The sequence below is a fragment of the Pholcus phalangioides genome, unplaced genomic scaffold (genome assembly GCF_987345545.1).
Source record: "Pholcus phalangioides strain wild (caught in Gottingen) unplaced genomic scaffold, Ppha-v1.0 ptg000017l_1, whole genome shotgun sequence".
Classification (NCBI taxonomy): domain Eukaryota; kingdom Metazoa; phylum Arthropoda; class Arachnida; order Araneae; family Pholcidae; genus Pholcus; species Pholcus phalangioides.
In genome coordinates this window covers 64802589-64822336 of record NW_028301610.1, presented here as the reverse complement: position 1 = coordinate 64822336, position 19748 = coordinate 64802589, and the positions used below count along the sequence as shown (strand labels likewise).

Genomic DNA, 19748 nt, shown 5'->3' with positions numbered 1-19748 from the left:
AAATAGGGGTATGGCATTTTACTTGCAAACAGTAGATTCTAGAGGCGTATTTTCAATTATTAAAAGTTTTTAAATGACGTATAGTACTCAGATATATCATTCATGTTTCAAGGGGTTGTATAGTTATTAAAATAAAAAAAACTTTTCATACAGCCCCCGTGTGTCCGAAAATTTAATTGAGAAGTTGTTGCCCTGTCTCTCCTGATGCCAACAAAAAAAATTCCATGTTTCTAAGTGCAATATTCATTAAGATATTCGAATTCGAAAAACGGAGGCGTTTTTCCTCCACTTTTCGAATTCGAATATCTCAGTGGATATTGCACTTGGAAACATGGATTTTTTTTGTTGGCATCAGAAAAGACAGGTAAACAACTTTCTAATTGGGTTTTACGGCACACGGGGACTGTATGAAAAGTTAGATTTTTTTATTTTAATAAATATGCAAACCTTTGAAACATGAACGACACTGAGTACTACACGTTATTTGAAAACTTTTTCTGATAGGAAGTATGTCTCTAAGATCAACCTTTTTGCCAGTAAAATGCCATACCCCTGTTTGCTATGCACCCTGTATATTACAGTACTGTATTAAGCTTTCTGCAGTTGAAGAACGAGTTTTAAATTCCAGTCAGACGAGGTTAGATTAATATCTCAGTCCTTCTCTTGTGATGCGTTAATCGAGACTATATATATAAACATTTATTAAAATAAACCTAATAAGAAGATTCATTTATTAAATGTCAAAAAAGGCCATTAACGTAAATGAAAGTTGGTATGTATGAGGGGGATTTCGTAAGTATTAATTACTGGTAAGTATCAAAGCGAACATTACCCTTACTGGAAACTGAATAATAATAAAAAAGAAAGAAAAGAGAGAGAGAGAGAGGATGAATTTTTCCAATAATTACATTCCGGTCGCTACTTTATGCGGAGTATGTTCGTAATGATCCGAGAAATGTGTGTCGCTCTTTTCCCAACTTTTCGACGTTAGTTTCCTGGAAAAGCTCCGTTCCCCGAAAGATGCTGGAACTGGAAAATCCCAGAAATTTCTCCCTTCATGCTGAACGAATGCATTCATTCATTCCCTTCATGCTGTCGTCATTATCCTCGTCAAGAACTTAGCAACGGCATGGAATGAAGATTTTTCAACGAATTAATTGGCAAGAATTACTGGCACAGAAAGAAAAAGGCAACCATTTTACAACAACAAAGGATCTCTTCCACTTGAAATGTTACTAATTGAAACGTGACACATTCCGAAACTTCACACACACGCACAAAAAATTAGTGATTGGTCTTTCGATTGGATTATTGATTACAAAAAACTGTATCTCATTGAATTTTAATCATTATCGCTATTAATGCATTTTTTCTCTATTAATGCTCTTTGATAAAACGTGAGAAATGCAACCAATAAGCGTATCGATTACATTCGAGCTAATATAATCAATAGATTTATTGGTTGTTTTTTTCAAGTTTTGTAAAGGATCTTTCATCAAACTTTTATAGTGTGATCCCGGTATTAAGGCGAAAGCGTAATCGCAGTTTTAGATAATTTTTCAAAGCATTGTACGGAAAGCAATGTTCAAAATGCTGTAAAATGTAAATTAATTACATTATTCAAAACCATTTTGTACTAAATTCTTTTCATCTTTTATTGCATTGTACAACAATTCAAAATAATTCTCACGCAAACGCTTAATTTTAATGTTTTACGTCTTTATGGTCACAAGAGCGTAGTCCCCAGTGGTGTAAAGCATGTAAAAATTTCATTCATCAATAATGAAATTTTACGGAATGGAAGAGGTTGGTTGTCAGAGTTTAAGTAGAGAAAAAAAATTTTCGATTTTTTTACTGACACATGCCACTATACAGGGTGTCTTATAAGTCCTAATTTCACCTTTATCTCATCAACCGTTCGTCGTAGAGGCATGGTTCTTAATTAAAAAATTTAAAAAATGCTCAAAATATGTTCAAGAATCACTCTGTACCGGTTTCGAGAGTGAAAGTGCAGTGTATCATAAGATGAAAAAACCTAAATATATTTACGGTCCCTCTGTCCTCTAACGACTAATTGTTGCCCTGTCTCTTCCGAGGCCAACAAAAAAAATTTCCACGTTTCTAAGTGCAATATTCGCTGAGGTATTTTTGAATTTAAAAATCGTAGAAAAGTTGGGAAAGAGCAACATAAATTAACGGACAATGCTTCTGTCTCATATTTATGCGGTTCTTTCCTAACGTTTCTCTCGATTTTTGAATTCAGATATACCTCAAAATATTGCACTTGGAAACATGGAATTTTTTTTTTGTTGGCCACGCGAGAGAAACATTGCAACAACTCTTTAATTGGAAGTTGAAGGAGAAGGGGGAGGGCGTATAAAAATTTAGATTTCTCTCTCTGTCATTTTATGACACACTGCATTTTGACTCTCAAAACTAGCGTAGAGTAATTTCTGAACACATTCTGAGCATTTTTTAAGCAACGGTTGATGAGAAATGCCGACTTACAGGACACCCTGCATATTAAATAATTCTTAAAAATATTTATTTCTATTCCATCCTATCCAGAAAAAAAGCGCGGCAGATTGGACGCGCGGCATATGATCTTAAGAAGTCACGGTGTGTTTTTCAACGTATAATCCACGCATTACACGATTACACGGAGGGGGAAACGGTATTTCGTTTAACCCTAAAATTCTATTAACCTTTTTACGAGTGTGTAACAGAAATCACCAAACTCTCTGTAAATTTTTTTGTTTTTGTTAATTACGTTTTCTGGTGCAAAGTAAGGGTAAGAACATAGTGCGGCAGGTGTTCCGAATATGGGAAAGTCGGCGCGATTATGGATAGGTAAAAAATCTTGAAATTCAGGTTTTTAACCGATCAGTAACGGTGCCGAATTGCAGAATCGGAAACCAGCTTTAACGGATTGGTAAAGAAAAACGTGAAATTCAGGTTTTTAACCAATCCGTAACGGGACCGACTTTCCGAATCGGAAAACCTACCACACTATGTTCTTATCCTATGAAAGAGAGGAAAATATGTTTCTCATTAAGAAATCAACTTTAAAAAATACAGTGAAACCTCTATATAACGATACTGTGCTGACTAAGAAAAAATATCGTTGTAGAGACGTTATCCGCGCGTTATCATCAGTCACCACGAAATTGATGCTGTTGTTGGCATCTCTTCTGCATCTCGAGAGGACAAAAACTAGTGAAGCATTCAAAAATAAAAAATATCATTCTAGCTGTTTCAAAATGTCTTTGAAAAATTATCGGTTTTGTGGGAATTATCTCGTAGTAAAGGATATCGTTGTATCAGGATGAGTTTAATGTTAGACTATACTGGAAAAATTCTAGACAAGATTTGGAAAAATATCGTTGTAAAGGGTTTTATCGTTATATATCGAGTACCGTTCAGCATTATCCGAGAAATAATTTTGAAGATCAATGTTACTCCTCTTTCAAATCATAAGGCTGGGATTACACTATAAAAGTTTCATATAAGTTCATTGATAAAACTTGAAAAATGCAACCAATAAGGGCATCGGTTGCATTTGCTCGAATGTAACCTATGGGCTTTATTGGTTGGATTTTTTGAGTTTTATAAAAGGGATTTTATCAAACTTTTATAGTGTAATACCGGCCTAAGGGATATTTTTGTAAAATGAGCGGTATTTTTATCAGTAAGAAATATCTCTATTTAAAAAAACTACATAAATTCAGGAGGATTAATTGAGGAGTATTTTCACTCCTCAACGAAATTTGGAGGAGTAAAATTGAATTTTGATGAGTGTATCACACATCTAGGTGCATATTGTCGAACACTGGTACCGTTGTAGCAAGGTTTCACTGTATTTGGGATGTCAATGCTAAAATAAAAGACTTTCAAGAAGGCGATATACAATCAAATTCCAATCAGTCGAATGTGCAGCGGCCGGCAAAAAAACTTCGAGTTATCGTTAGTTCGACTTATCGGGAATTCCGATTTCAGAGAGAGTGGGGGAAAAGAAAGATTTATGAAAGTAATATCGCTATTTACGAATATTGCATTAGTAAATATGCCAAACTACTGGAGATGAAGAAATTCGAAAACACAAGTTTTATTCTAATTTAATCACATTGAATTATATCGAATGGGAATATCTAGAAATAAATCCCTAAGCACATACTGTATTATGAAAACAGACGCACACATGATACTCATATTAATTAATATACATGATTAATTTTCAGCTTATTTTCTGCCAAAAATTCAGTCATTTTTAACTGACATTCTCTCTTTTGTCCTTCTTACGTGAGAAAGTCATTTACTTTTTGCAAGCAGACAAATGAACCCACCGAATGATCCTGCAAAATTCTATTGCTAAATGCTCAACTCTATTTCTAAATTCTGAATGCTAAAAAAAAATTCTATTACTAAATGCTGTTTTTTTAAATTTCTCTCATTCCCAAAAACTTTGACTCAGAGGAACAAAACATTGAGTCATAAGGGAAAATTTTTAACATTAAAATACAGAAAAACTTCTGTGGCTGCGTGAAACTTCGACTCAAACAGATATTCGAGTTATCGGAGTTCGACTCATCGCGAATTGACTATCTCGTTAATACCGTTGAGAAGGTTAAGCTACGTACCAGTGGTGTGCGGGACACCCTGTATAATCAAACTAACCTGAAAGAAAAAAATCGTCGGCAGACAAAATAAATATCTACGACTCGGAAATATCATCAGGAGGATAAAAATCGTTCTGTGCAATATTACTCAGAATGAAGGTGAGAACGGAAGAATGGGAAACGGGCCAAAGAAAACTCGACAAAGAACAAGAAAGTTTAGCCGTAACAGAAGAAAAAGGCAGAAAAGAAAATACAATAATAATAATGCATGTTTGTGCGTGTGTCTCAACACAGACATGGCTTTCGGTTCACGTGCAGCAGCAGCAAGAAAATGAGAGAATTCACCTCGTTCTCAAAGTCCTCCTCCATCGTCACTGATCCTCCGCATCCCCCATCATCCTCTTTCAGTGACGTTGACAGCACGTGGGAACGTATCGTAAGAGTTGTATTGGCTGCTTCATCGTAAGCATGTTTCAGTGGCGTCACCGGTGACGTCACCGAGCAGTTCCCTCTTTAAAACTCGCAACCGTTGCATCAGTGGAATTAATCTCGGTCTTCCTTTCGGTGGATAAAGTTATCTTCTTCGTCGCAGCGTCTCGTGGTAAAAAATTTATTCGCAATTGCTGTATGCAATCGTCAAGTTGCTATCGACACTGAATTGGAATAATTATCAAGATCCTGAAAACTGAAAATAATTTTTTAAATTAATTTCTGTATGAGAATAATCTCGGGTTTCGAAATTATGTCGATTATTGACAAGAGTAAATCGTATAGTAGGTTGACTAACTGTCAAAGTATGATCCCGAGAAGCCAATCGGACAGTAGTCCGAACAGTTTGGCGGTGGCTATAAGTAAACGGCAGAGGCGCGGAAGTGACTGGTCGGATACGAACTCGATTCTACCACAATCAAGTGTTGATGATGAAGAGGACGAAAAAGATTACCAGGTTATACTTCGCCCGCTGCAAGTATGCGGCGTTGAAAATGATGATTTGGAAAACAAAAGCCTTCTTTACCGGAGATTGTCCAAGAACCTCACAAAATCAAGCACGTCTTCCAACTTAAGAGCGGAAAAACTAAAAAGCAGCGAAGTTTCGAGATCTCAGTCGGTGAAAACTGCTCAGAGGAAAGTCGAATGTAGAAGACGGCACAGAGGATCTAGTATACCCAGTGAAGTCAGCTCTAGTGGTGTCAGAGTACAGCAACGTACTGTATCGAATAGATCTTTGCCACTTCCGGGTGACGAATCGGAATATACGAGGCTCAGGAATTTTAGTGTCACTTCGAAACGCATCATAAACCGCGGCGACTCCTTCAGATCTAAGTCATCCATCCATACTGGTGGATTTCGATGTCAACCCGACCTATTGATGAGTGAAAAACCAGGACAGTCAACCTGTGAATATGCCAAAGAAGCTGGCGTGTTTCAGAACTCGATGCAAAATGCCCCAACGCACAAAGTACTGATTATCGGTGAGCCTGATGTTGGCAAGACTTCACTCAAAAATCAATTTATGACTTCTGAATACATATGCGCATATGAAAGTTCTTATGGTAAGTACATCATCTCGCTTGTCTAACCATGCCATACTTCAAACAAATTGATATATAATTAAGGTTTCATTAATTTTTATAATAATATCAGAAGCTTTTTAGAAAGTGATGATTTCCAATGATTTTTTAAATTAAATTGATTTGTTGTGAAAGGCCGTAGAATATTATCAGTCATACAAAACCCATTCTCAATGGAAAAAAGGTAAGTTTTTAAGATGCCTTTTATATTGAAAGTGGCAAATATCGTGGCCAAATTCTGATACATCATCATTGAATAAAATCGGTGAGTGTATTAATCAAGGAGTGTATTCAAAGAAGTTTTATTATATGAGTATATATAGGCATATATTTTACAGGATGAAATTTTTATGCAACGTGAGTGACGAACGACATGCATTATTTTACTAGTTTCCCTATTGCGATCTGCTTTACGTATGCTAAATTTTTCAAATGTGAACAAACTATGAAAGCAACAATAAGGGCGACAATAATTGATTAACGTTTAATGTTTTGTCATGAATGACAAAAAGGCCCGATCGATGTTTTGTCAATTTTCCTTCAAAATATGATTGAATAGTTTGAATATATTGGTTCCAGACCACGAGTTTCTTTTTGTATAATTCTGGGATTATTTTTAATCGGAACCTCTTTAAAGAAAGTCACTAAAACTATAATGTAATGTGATTATGTTATCGATTGACATCAGTGACATGACTCATGATTTTTCCACTTGCTTTTCAAAACACAGTTTTTCGTTAGATTTATTATTTAATTAAAATTTGAATTTTCCTTTAAATTCGATAATCTGTGCAATCCATTTCCTTATCCAGGTAAACATCCAATTATAGCTAAGAAAAAGATAAAATAAAATTTTAAGCTTTTCTCTGACGCATCTAATGCACTTTCAGAATTTTAATTTTAAATGAAAGTTATTAAATTAATCAATGAAAAATTCAAATTTTAAAAAATATTTTAAACTTCACAATTTTCATTTTTGTGTATGATTATGTTAAAAATGATTCATATGGAACTTGATATTAAATTAAATAATGATTGAGCGATCGGATACAGGAGTTTTCAAATTTATGTTCTATTAAACAATTGAAAAACAAAATAAAAGCAAGCTTCTAAAAAATTAGGGTCCAGTTTAACAGTTTAATTAGGGATCGTGTAATATAGGCGCCATTGTTGCGGTAAAATTAAATCTTATCAAATTTGGTACTGATATGTGAATGATGTGAAAGTCTATGAAGCTGTTTAGCTACTTGAGCTGTGTATTGGATTCAATTTTATGCTTTACTTTATTCCAAAAGTTGCTATTATTTATATTTGTAGAGGACGATAGTGATAATTATGTGACTATAGTGTTGAACAGCGAAGAAGCTCAATTGGAATTCGAAGAAGAGATGCTCACGGAAGACATGGTGCGTTGATACATTGATATACTGTATTATTTTCTCTTAGCGAACAGCAAGATTTTTATCAGTACAGTACTAGTAATTACAATGAAGTAGCTAAATTTTAACAACGTGAAACATATTTACTAGATAGAAATACTCCAGCACTGAAGTCTCCATCATTTTAGTTAGTGCGGATTTCTTGATAGTTATGAGACTATGCCGCGGAACACAAACAAACATGAAAATTTCTATAATATGGATATTTTTTACCACCCAATGGAAAATTTTAGTTTTTGATACTGCAGAAAACCAGAAAAGCTTTCATAGAACCCCAAGGTTCCACTAGTTGGAAAGCAATGCTCTAGCTTATAGCATAACATCATGAGAGAAACCTTATGCAGTACAGCAATTTTCAGCATTTTCCATCTCACGACACTTCTAAAGTTGACTTTGCCACGAACCTGGAAAATAAATCACATACGCAACCGTAATGTACGACGTGTATGTTAGGGGCATTCAACACTGGTACAATACTGCAAGCTACCTGAAATTCTTGTTTTTAACCAATCCGTGTTGAATTGCATGTTGCATCGCTTGCTATATAGCGCCAGTGTGTACCGTGCCTCAAAGTAATTTGCAACTTTTTACGACGTGTGATAGTACAGAGTGGTTATAAATAAATTTAAATTACTCAGACGTGTATGTAGCGCCCATTCTGATGGAGGTATTTTGATGAAACAGGGATATATGGACCATGGAAAGAAGAAAGATTCAATAAAAAAATAGTTAAATTTTTGACCACTGGGTGAAAAAGTGGCGCTTTTTTATCGCAGCTATCTTTTTTCCATGGTCAGAATAACGTGTATATCAAGTTTCAATGAAATATGTTTAACACAACGGGCATTATATAGGTCGGAGTAGTGTCAGTATAATTAAGCTGTGTAATGCCAGTTTAATTATACTGACGCTACTCCGACCCATGTAACGCCCGTTGTGTTAAACATATTTCATTGAAACTTGTTATATATGTTGTTTGCGCCATACGAAAAAGGTAACTTCAATAAAAAATCGCTACTTTTTCACCTGGTGGTCAAAATTGAACTATTTTTCATTAAATCTGTCTTTTCCCCCATGGTCCATATATCCATACTAAGTTTCATCAAAATACCTCCATCAGGTTGGGCGCTATATACGTCTGAGTAATTTAAGTTTATTCATAACCACCTTGCATAATAAGATTAGCCTGAAAAAATACGACTGAACAATATTATACGGCTTCTTTATTAAAGACTGAAAATGTTTTAAATCGTATTCGGCACTCTTTCCCAACGTCTAAGCAACCGAGTTGAGAATTACTGTTAAAGACTGTTTTATAGTCACCTCAGCTTTTCCTAAGCGCATAACATTTGAATGTAACCCGAATTCAATGATATTTGTGGCGGATACACAGTACTCAAGGAAAATTTTTATTTTTATATTTTTCCAGATGTCGTGTATCAAAACTAAGAATTTACAGCCTCACGCTTGCATAGTTTTGTACTCCGTAACAAGTCGCAGAAGCTACCAACGCGTAAAGCAGTTTCTCCCAAACCTACTATCCCTGACTGACGAAAAAGTTGCTGTGATATTGGTTGGAAATAAGACGGACCTTGCTCGATTGAGAACGGTATCTACTGAAGGTAAGAAATCACTTATTACGTCACATTAAAATGATTGCAATTATGCACAGCAATCTATTGGGAATCAGATCTGTAGTTCCTGTAGGGTAGACGTCTTCAAAGTACCGCTGGGAATCGATTAAACTTTTAACTGATTAATCAAAAAATTTTAATCAATTCAACTACAGATTAATCGAATATTATCAAATGCTAATCATTTATAGCAAACGTAGTATTGGTAACTATACCTATACAAATACAACACCACAACAGGCAAATACGCAACGAGGTGACTGAGAAAAAGTTGCCCATAATAGGGATGATTTCATAATTTCCCCTGCTGCATTGTACTGGCGAATCGTTAATTCTAGAGGCATACTTTCAATTAAAAAAAGTGTCCAAAAATAACATGTAGTACTCAGATATGTCATTCATGTTGCAAGGGATTGTGTAGTTATTAAAATAAAAATATTCCCTTTTTGTACGGACACCCTGTCCTCAAAAACCCAATTAGAAAGTTGTTATTCTGTCTTTCCTAAGACCAACAAAAAAATTCCACTTTTCTGTGAGCAATATTAACTGAAATTTTTTGAATTAAAAAATCGAAAAAAAGTTGGGGAAAAAACATCATAAACTAACAGACAACTCTTCTTTCCCTCATTTATGCTGTTCTTTCCCAACTTTCCTTCGAGTTGTGTAATTACAATATAACACCTAATCGGTTTCGTCAAACAAATCAAAATAGTTTATCAACTTTTAATACGAATTTTAATCAGATTGATCGGGTCGATACTCAACTAAAATTTTCAACTGCGATTAATAATTGATCGATTAACCGACCCGATTAATCGAACCAGCCCTACTTTAAAGTTTTCAATGCTGCCGGGGCGGTTTAAATGATTTGGAAATTAGTCGCAGACGTAATAAACTTGTGTGGTTAACGAAAAAAAATATTGGATAGGCTGTGTTATACATAGACAAGGCCGCAAGTTTTGACGTGCATACGTTCTGTGTGGCGTGAATCGTGTGGTTACCACTGACTAATGAAACTATACTACTAATGAAATGGATATCATTGCATTTGTTTAAGAATATCTATCCGACGATGGGATTGGCTTTTATTTGTGTTGCGAACTACCAGAGATATAGTATAAAATAATTTCGTTGCGAATGCAGGTGACGAGCGTGATGTCCAGATCGGAAGACAATTATTAACATCCGTAATAATTATGTTTAACATTTTGAAATATATGACATCCATATTTGTTATGGGCATCTTTTTCTCAGCCACCTCGATGGGCATTTTGCCTGTTGTGGCGTTGTATTTGTATTTGTATGGTATCATCGTATTTGTCTTCAGAACAAAGTAACAGATGACGCCATTGCCTTTTATTTGTGTTGAGAACCTTTCGAGATATAGCGTAAAAATATTTTTTTACGAAAGCATGCCACGAGCCTGGTGCCCAGACTGGAAGAGGTATTAAAACCAGAATGGTATTATTGGATTTGTTTGAACGAGATCTACTCTCAGACATCAAAAAATACTCGAATATATTCCGAATACTTCCTGAGGTATGAGCGGTTAAAGGATTTCAGATATGTGAAACTTTTTACCAGTGTAGGATAGCACATACAATCAAAACCGTGTAAAAAAATTTGAAACAAATCATTCGTTAATTTTTAATGATATTTCTATTAGAGCATAGTGTGTTAAAGGTTTCAAGTCCCCTTAAAGCATGTAACACCTCAGTGCTAAGAGACACACCAAGTTTCAAGACATTTGAACCAGTGATGTTTGAAAAAATATTCATTATCCGGCAAAACACATAGTTTTGAGAAAAAAAAGCATTTTAATGGAAAACATTAGCACATATAATATCGGCCAGTGGCTTATATTAAAATATTTCAAAACAAAATTCGAACGCAGTTAGGCACAGTAAGTTTAATAGTATTTAAAATTGAAAAATTGCAAAATGTGGTTTCTCGAAAATTCGGGTGCACCAACTCCCTTAGAACATAGGTTATGATGAAAGTATTAAGGAAAATTATGAGAGGTTTTTTAGACACCGTTTTTTCGATCATTGAAGCTCACTTTGGCGGTTAGACTTGGAATCACCTCCTATTTCATTTGCAGTGGCTACGGGGTCATCTTAAATGAGAAATTAGATTATGTAACCAAGTCACCCCTCTGTTTACGGTAAAATATTTTCAAATATAAAATCCCTTTGAAACTATACAATAAACCCTCGGTTTACGAACTTAATTTAATATAGAAGTCCGATCGTGAACCGAATTGTTCGCAAATCGAAATAATTTTTCTCGTAGGAATCGATATAAAAAATGAATTATCCCGCTTCTGGGACTCTGAAGATTTTGAGTGTGAACTTCCACTACAGCTTCTGCGCATAACTAATGGTTATCATTAAACCAACACTGGGAAAATTAACATAATTCGGAAGAAATGATGCAAACGAAATGAAAACGGTGCTATGGCAAAGTCTGTTCGTGGATATGAATCATCTATAATTTCAGTGTCAAAGCCCTCAAAATCTCCTCTTGTAACACTATCTGGTTACAAAATATACTCCGAGGCAGATTAATGGTTCTGTAAGACACTTGCTGCCAAGATTTGTAAATAAGAACTATGAAATGTAGGAGAATGAACCAGAAGTTACTGAATGTTAGTTCCATGTCAGATATTATTGCAAAACATCTTTAAAAGAAGTTCCTCTCTTTAGAGCTTCATAAAGTTTGAAATGAACTTTTTTTTCTCTGATTAAATATGATTCTTCAACCAAATTCTGTCAAAAAAAGAAGCATTCTCAGACTATGAAATATGCTTCCTTAGGAATTTAGTTCATTTTGCGTGTTCGTAAACCAAGACTAGTTCGTAAACCAGATTTTTTTTGCTGATCTTAAACCGAGACGTTCGTGAACCAAGGGTTGACTGTATCTTTAAATGCTTTAATTTAGTTTTATGCATGAATTGTACGTAAAACCTTATACGATGATGATATAGCAAAAAAAAAAAAAATCATTTTGTAAAAAATATATATCAATATTGTTGATTTTGGGATAGAAAGCTGGAAAAAATAATATATTTTTTGTACTAAACATATTTTTAAAATGTCTGGGAAGCTTGAATTGATAATAAATAGCCAAAAAGATACGGAGCGTGGATGCGCTTCTTATAAGTGTCTCAATTGACTCTTGACACACACTGCAACTTGGCTAACACAGCTGGTCTGGTAGCGTGGGAAATTTTTAAAACTGACAAAAGGGTGTATATGTATGTACTCTGTCTTTGGCTGTTGATCAAGTCGCCAGCTCTTTACTCACTTCTAAAACGGTTGTTTGACAAGGACAAGTGTCACTCGAGTGTCTTTCACTCATATCAGCTGGTGTTAAAACTGTGCCGACGATAGCTCTATTCATCTTGGCAATTGCTGAAAGTAATATCGTCACTAAGGAGTCAACGGAGTGATTCAAAAATATTTCAAGTAAAGTGAACCATACGTACCGAATGAGTATGTCAGATATTTTTTAATCTTTCTTATTCCAGAAAATATACTATTATATTTTTAAAGAAAGAGATAGAGATATTTGAAACAATTAATTTTTTTACACCCAGTTTTCACCGGCATTTTACAATTCAGCAACAATTTTTTTAACCCTTAATGGGCAAGCATTGAAATATCCGGGGGAAAAAATTCTGAGGGTTTGTATTAAGCAAATGAGGCACCCTAAATGCTATTACATGAGAAAAAAAATTATTGTGAATATTAAAAAAGTTTGGGATGTAGCAGTTCAGGGGAAAACACACTTTATTTATATCATTTGTATAGATTTGAATGAACATTTACAAATTAAAATGTGTGCTAATAAACGCCAGGTGCTTTTGTTATAAGAACGATTTTTTAGAAACTATGACAGCTGTGTGGAGGGCCTAGATCTTACAGCCACTACAGAATCTTGGGCAAGCAATGGGGAAGAATTTTTCTTACACATCTCAGGATACGACACTTTTTCAAAAATAGATCTGACAGGAAAGGGGGGTGGAGCCTTGATTTACGTGAAATCATGTTTGCAGGCTCGAGATTGTAACATACAAAGTAGGTGGGTTGAACTTGAAAACAAAAAGCGCCATAAGCTTATGGTAGGAGTTTATTATAATCCCCCGAATAAGCATCCGAATTATATCTCAAAACTTTATGAGGAAATTTCCTACATGTGTAAGCGTAAGAGGGTTGTCGTATTAGCAGATTCCCATTCCCAGGGTATCGATTGGTAGAACCTATCGGCTAAAGATCAATGAGAGAAAGGCTTTCATAAGTTGGTACTTGATAATTTTTTTGTATCAGAAGGTATCTGAAGCCACTAGGTGTGCTTTTATTTTTGATTTTGTTCCGAGAATCTTGTTGAACATGTTTCGGTGGGGAACGAGTTTTCTTCTAGTGGTCACATCGTGTCGTCAGTTTCCTCTGTAATTTTTCGTCGAGTAAAGCTGATAACAAAAGAATGGTTCCTTGTTTTTAAAGAAATAACCTTGAGTATTCGAGAGAAATGGTAGCAGGAATTTTCAAACACCGGTTTACCTCACTATGTCTATCGTACTTTTTTTTAAATTTGTCAAATTTAAAAATTTTTTTGAATGACCCTCGAGGTGTGTAAATTTTTCGTAGTTTTCCGCATTTCCCTCACATTTCGACTGACCATCGCATATTTTAGATTGATTTCATTTTAAATTTCATTGTTTGTGTATGTGTTTTTTGTCGGCTATCTTCAATTGACCGCCACAAAAGTGGTAATTGTTTTGCGCTAAAAATAAGTTGCCACGTTGGTGGTGACTACACCCTTAAGGAATGAAATTTTGTTCCAGCGAATTTTAAAATTCTAATGATGAAAAAATTATAAATAAAGTTGCGACATGTGTCAGGGACAGGGGTATAAATAGAAAGTGACGAAAAAAAAAGTTCTATGAGAATTACGTTTATCGTGAACTGCTGGGAACACAATTTACGACAACATCGTGAGAATGACCCATATACATTGTATTTACGGTCATTCGTGAGATGTTGGTGAAGTAACTCTTGACTGATACTGACCTTTGACAATGATTTCTAGGATATTTATTGAAGAATTTTTTAATTTTCCAATACATGGTTGAGTCTCTATCGTGTCGAATTTTTACATAATGTAATTTATCTTCACTATAAATTTATAATTTGCTCAGGTTTTAACCCTTTGATTATCCATGAATAAAAATGATAACAATAATTATACGAAGAAACTAGACTTTTAATTTAGAGAAAACAAAGAACTCTGTTCATATTTGAAAGTTCCGAATGTGTGTGATGAGCCTCTATCCTGATCCAAACGCGCAGCGCTACGCCATGCCGAACGACTCAAAAACCGGTTTTTAACGGAAAAATTATTCAAACCACCTCAGACACACCTCAAAACCGGTTTTTTAGTGGATCAGCGTGGCGTAGTGCTGCGAGTGGGGACAGACTATAAACATATATTATGAATTTTTATTATTCGCACTTTTTGTAGATCACGTTTTTTTACGTGTGTACATATGTGTGTATTTTATTTTTTCACAGAAGGCCGTTCATTAGCTAAAGAAATGGGATGCAAGTTTATCGAAACTTCAGTGGCAATCAATCACCAAGTAGACGAGCTTCTTGTTGGGATACTTACTCAGATCAGAATGAAACAGAAACAAGCTGAAAAACATAAGAAACGCAGGGAATCGCAATCGCGCAAATCTTTTATAAATCCCAGTTGTAAAGCATCGGGTGTACTCAAGAAAATACTGCAAAGAGCTTGTCTCAAGTCGAAGTCTTGCGATAATTTGCATGTGCTTTAAATTGAATCCAACAAAGCTGAAAAGCAGCTGTGAACTTTACCATTATTATTATTACTTATCATTTGTACATGCTGGAAGTTTTCTGACATTATGTTAGCTCAAAAGACATGATACTAATGGTATCATATTTGATTATTTTTGAATCTCTTTGAATGGAAACGTGTTGAATAAGTTATGGGCTGGAACCTAAATTATCATAATGTTTCTTTTCAATTTACTTATTCATGTTGAATACGAATGTCTTTGAAAGACATTCAGATATCTCTTTAATGGTTGTCTAATGATCATTTTTGCCTTATGTGTTTTTCTCAACGAAATTCCGAGTTTATATATATAGTAAAAAAAAAATTAGACTGAGAGAAATTTGGTGCTGAAAATTGAAAGAAAAATCTTCGACGTAATATTTGAACCGTCAAATACCTAAAATTTATTATTTATGGAACTTTCAATCGACCAATCAAACATTTTCGGGAACGTGTTTCAAAACAATGTTTTACATGTTTGTATATTAGAAATTAGGAAAATTTTCCCCTATTTCTAACAATAAAACAACAAATTGTTATCAAGTGCCAGATCTGCCATACAACAAAGACTAACAATATAATTAACTTGCACAAAATTCGAAATATTTTTTAAAAATTCCAAAAATTTCATTTTCGCTATAAATACTGTAGAAACAATTATTATTGCAGTTCAACGTACGTGTGCCAATAATCATTTATAACGATACGAATTAATTAACGGTGTACGTAATAATCATTGTATGGCATTGATGTCATTGTTGATATATGTGTGCGTGTACGATAAACTACGCATGAAGTGTGTTTTATTACCGGATATATACATAATGTATACGTTTATATATAAAATGTAATGTATATAAATTTCTTACTGGATTATAAGGTATCTATCAGTGTTTCTTCGTGACGTTGTAAAATTATCTATTGTTTATGTAGATAGACACTTACTGTTATAGATTATGGAGGGTAGAACAGACAGACACACCAAGAAATGCAATATTTTTTTGGCTTAAAAAGCTGTGTGATTGGAATGTGCAGATCGGTAGGCAAATTTAGTTGAAAAGGGAATTTTTTAGAAGGACAACGGTATTTTGATTAGAAAATGAAAAGGAAATTTTTTAACATGGTTGCCTAAGAGCTGTGGAGCACCTCTAAAATTGAACGCACAGTTGATATCAACTGATATCAACAAGTTTTTTTTAGCATTGAGTCAGTGAAGGGAACATATGCGTAACTCGTCAGCAACATTATTGATGGAAATAGTAATAATTATCAACGCTAATGATCTAATTATCACCCTTTGCAGGTAGAAAAAATGGTGGCGTTTTTGAGTAAGTAGAGCCCGGAAGTCCAGTGAAATGCCGCTAATGTCATTTCGAATTTTCCCTGCCATAAATGTCCATTTTAACATTGTTTTATGTTTTTTTATCAGCTTCAGAGGCCATATTCTGTAAAACGGGGATATTTTGAGCATTGAAAACTTCAAAAGAATCACGCTTTTTAAAATCTCCAACTCTTATATATGAATCACATTATTAGAATGCGAACCGTCTTCCAGCCCCATTTAAACGCGAATAGGTTTAAGTGCACTGAGAGATAGAAAACGTGGTGTTATCATACATTAACTTAGCTTTGGCCAAATGGTGTTGGACACGAACGTTTTAGAATTTCAGATAAATGCAGCGCATGTATGAGAAAAGATGAGAAAAATGAGGAGTTTCTTTCATAACACGTCTTGCTCATGTATCGAACTGCATTGTATAATGTCTGTCGCAAGAGGTCATCAGTTTACTATCATTTCTCAAACATTGTGGGGGTAGCAGCTGACAGGGCTCTGGCTCATTTTGGCTCTGAGGCTGATGTTGTTTTGATTATTTTTACACCATAAATGCACTGCAAACCACCATGTCTATTTATTTTATACAACCACATATTCAGTATTAGATGAAATTGACCATAGCGGCCCTAAGAAGTGTGCGACGGGATGAACATAAATCATCCTGATTGACTTAACCCTGAGGAACCACAAACAATTATTTTGGCGTGAAATAAATTTATAATAATTGAATTATTATCCAAGTTAAACTATAATTAAAACAGTAGACGGAGTGAATGCAACCAATTTTTCAGTCGTATTTTTGACCCCGAATATCTTAGCTCTTTTAGTTATTTTTCCTTTCTTCCATTAATTAATAAATGCCTTTTTAGTGCTTATTTTAAGCATTTTTGGTCGCTTTTTCCCTGCATATTTTGACCATTTTTAGTGCCCAAACTTCCGGGCTTCACTTATAAGTACACATAATTTACTCTCTGATGTTGTCTCAGGTTGCAAGTCCACCATACTAGAGGATATATAGGATGAGTATATAACATTTTCTAGAATGAAAAATAAAAATCAACATTTTCTTCAAGTTTTTCTATAATGCAGCCATTATTAGAAGTGCTTTTAAGAGAAAATCGCTCGCGTCAGTTTTATATAGTCAATCTGTTTCAAATAACGATCTAAATTATATCATTTTTTTCGTCGTTTTTGATCAAATCAATGCTTAGTATAGGGTTAATTTTTTTTTTTGATTTCTGAAACCGATGAATTTAAAAATTATTCGATGCAATTGAATTTTTAATAGAAAACATTAATAAATTGGAGAAAAAAATGCGATTCATAATTTGATGAGGTGAAAATATATTCCGAATTTTTCATTGCATTATTTTGGTGAATATGAAATTCCTCTCAAATATTTCATGATAGTTCATTCAAGATAACAATTTGGCTGCAAACAGTGATCTCGTTGAGTCTAATGAAGGAAATCGTGATAAATTCAATTAAGATTTACCTATTTAGTTAATGCAATACAGAATGCCTTCGTATGATTGAGGACCAAAACGCCCGAGGTTCATCAAAAGGGCTTCATTTAAAAATTGATGAAAAATATTTACTTATAAGTCCAGAATTTAGTATGTTAAAAATAACTCTTCCAAAATGTTTTTACTGTTACCTATTTTTAATCGATTGCTTTGAATAGTTTTTTTGTACTTTTTTTGGAACATAAATTGAGCGTTGATAAGATGTAATATTTTTAGTAAACATCTTTTAATTGTGTGGAGAATGATACGCTGTAATTGTAAGGTGTCGAAGTGTGCCAATTCATGTGATTTCTTTTTCTATATGAATAAATTTGTAAATGACATAATTTGATTTCCTCGTTGATTTCGATTTTACTTTGATTTTTGATTTTTTTACTTTCAATTACTCTTTAAAATTGGAAATTGAATTCGAACGATTGTATCAGTTAATTTCACCCGTTATTAAATACCGTTATTAATAATAATAATAATAATAAATTTTATTGATTTGACCAGTAGGTCCTTCAATGAGTGGCAATTCATTGTTGCTACATTTTACAGTCATATTTACAAAATATACCATGCATTGGGAATATAATGAAGCACATATGTTGGTGTCAGAAGTTAATATAAGGTAAGGGGAAATAATGAATGAATGATAAGCAGACACAGAATAAACATTATAATATACCGACAAATAATAATAGGTAATATACATACAGAGCGGACAAAAAGCAAGTAATAAAAGAAAAAGTACATTAATAACAATAGAAAAATATGGACTTCAGTCCAAACAGAGCGAGCGTAGGCGAATACATGATAAGATAAATAGATATATTGAGTATAAGTTATCAGTGATCGAAAGTAATTGAGCAATATTAGCGGGACCTGAAGAGAGATTTAAATATTTGGATCTGGGGTTAGAGTAAAAAGGGCAGTGAAAAATTACATGATTCCAATTCTCAAATACCAAAAGGTTGCAATACGTACAATTGCTGATGGGATCTATAGAAAAGTTTTTACCATTAACAAAAATTGATGTCTGATTAAATCTGAGTTGGGCAAAAACCCTTTTGACTGAGATATGAAAAGGGAGGAAAAAATAGTCTTCCATCAGGAAAGTTGTTTTTATATCTTTATAGTGAGAAAAATTTTTACTATTTGCAATACGGGAGAAATCAGTTTGGATACTCTGGTTTTTTATGCTCTTGATAATCAGTGGAAGATAAGCTTCTACAAGACTTGGATTTTGTTGAACCCAAATAAAACCGAAGCCAGCACTGTCAAGAATATTTTTACGTGAAATGCCCAATTATTTTTATTATTAATGGACGAATTACAAGATTGAAATAGTTGGTCATAACTTATTCTTGTCAAACGGGATTGTTTCATTTCAAGCAGACGTATCCAGAATTTTAAAATATATTTTTTAAACGAAACACTGAGGCTTGGGCGGCCAAGTTCAGCTCTCAGAGCGTACCCAGGGGTATTTCTGGAAACTATCAATAGCCTCTTAGCGAAAATACTAAATATTTGATCCATTTTATCAATAAATTGTAATACCCAAATGGGAGATGCATATGAGGCTGTTGAAAGCAAAAGGGAATCAAAACGTTTTAAAGCCGTGACCAAGGAATTATTATGAGCTCCTCTAAGTATATTTATTACTGGTAGTATAGCTGTTTTGGACTTTGTCAAAAAGTGTAAGTATGCTGTATAAAATTTGCCGGAACTTGAAAAAGGGACCCCCAAGTACATGTAAGTCGAAGTGGTAGTTAGTTGTTG

At 34.1% G+C, this 19748-nt stretch overlaps 1 protein-coding gene across 1 annotated transcript; it reads left to right on the top strand.

Moving 5' to 3' along the window:
* The first annotated feature begins 5156 nt into the window (after positions 1-5156).
* LOC149074641 (uncharacterized) lies at positions 5157-18308 on the top strand. Its single transcript, XM_089247042.1, has 4 exons — positions 5157-6169; positions 7505-7593; positions 9056-9248; positions 14834-18308. Exons 1-4 carry the CDS (start codon positions 5332-5334, stop codon positions 15097-15099), a joined length of 1386 nt encoding a protein of 461 aa, XP_089103168.1. The 5' UTR covers positions 5157-5331; the 3' UTR covers positions 15100-18308.
* Positions 18309-19748: the final 1440 nt, after the last annotated feature.

Bases quoted from the DNA above. Each gene is read 5' to 3' on its own strand.
- LOC149074641 (XM_089247042.1), top strand. From the start codon at position 5,332: ATGAGAATAATCTCGGGTTTCGAAATTATGTCGATTATTGACAAGAGT. The intron at 7,594-9,055 runs GTGCGTTGATAC...ATATTTTTCCAG, and splicing joins AGATGCTCACGGAAGACATG to ATGTCGTGTATCAAAACTAA. The intron at 9,249-14,833 runs GTAAGAAATCAC...ATTTTTTCACAG, and splicing joins GAGAACGGTATCTACTGAAG to AAGGCCGTTCATTAGCTAAA.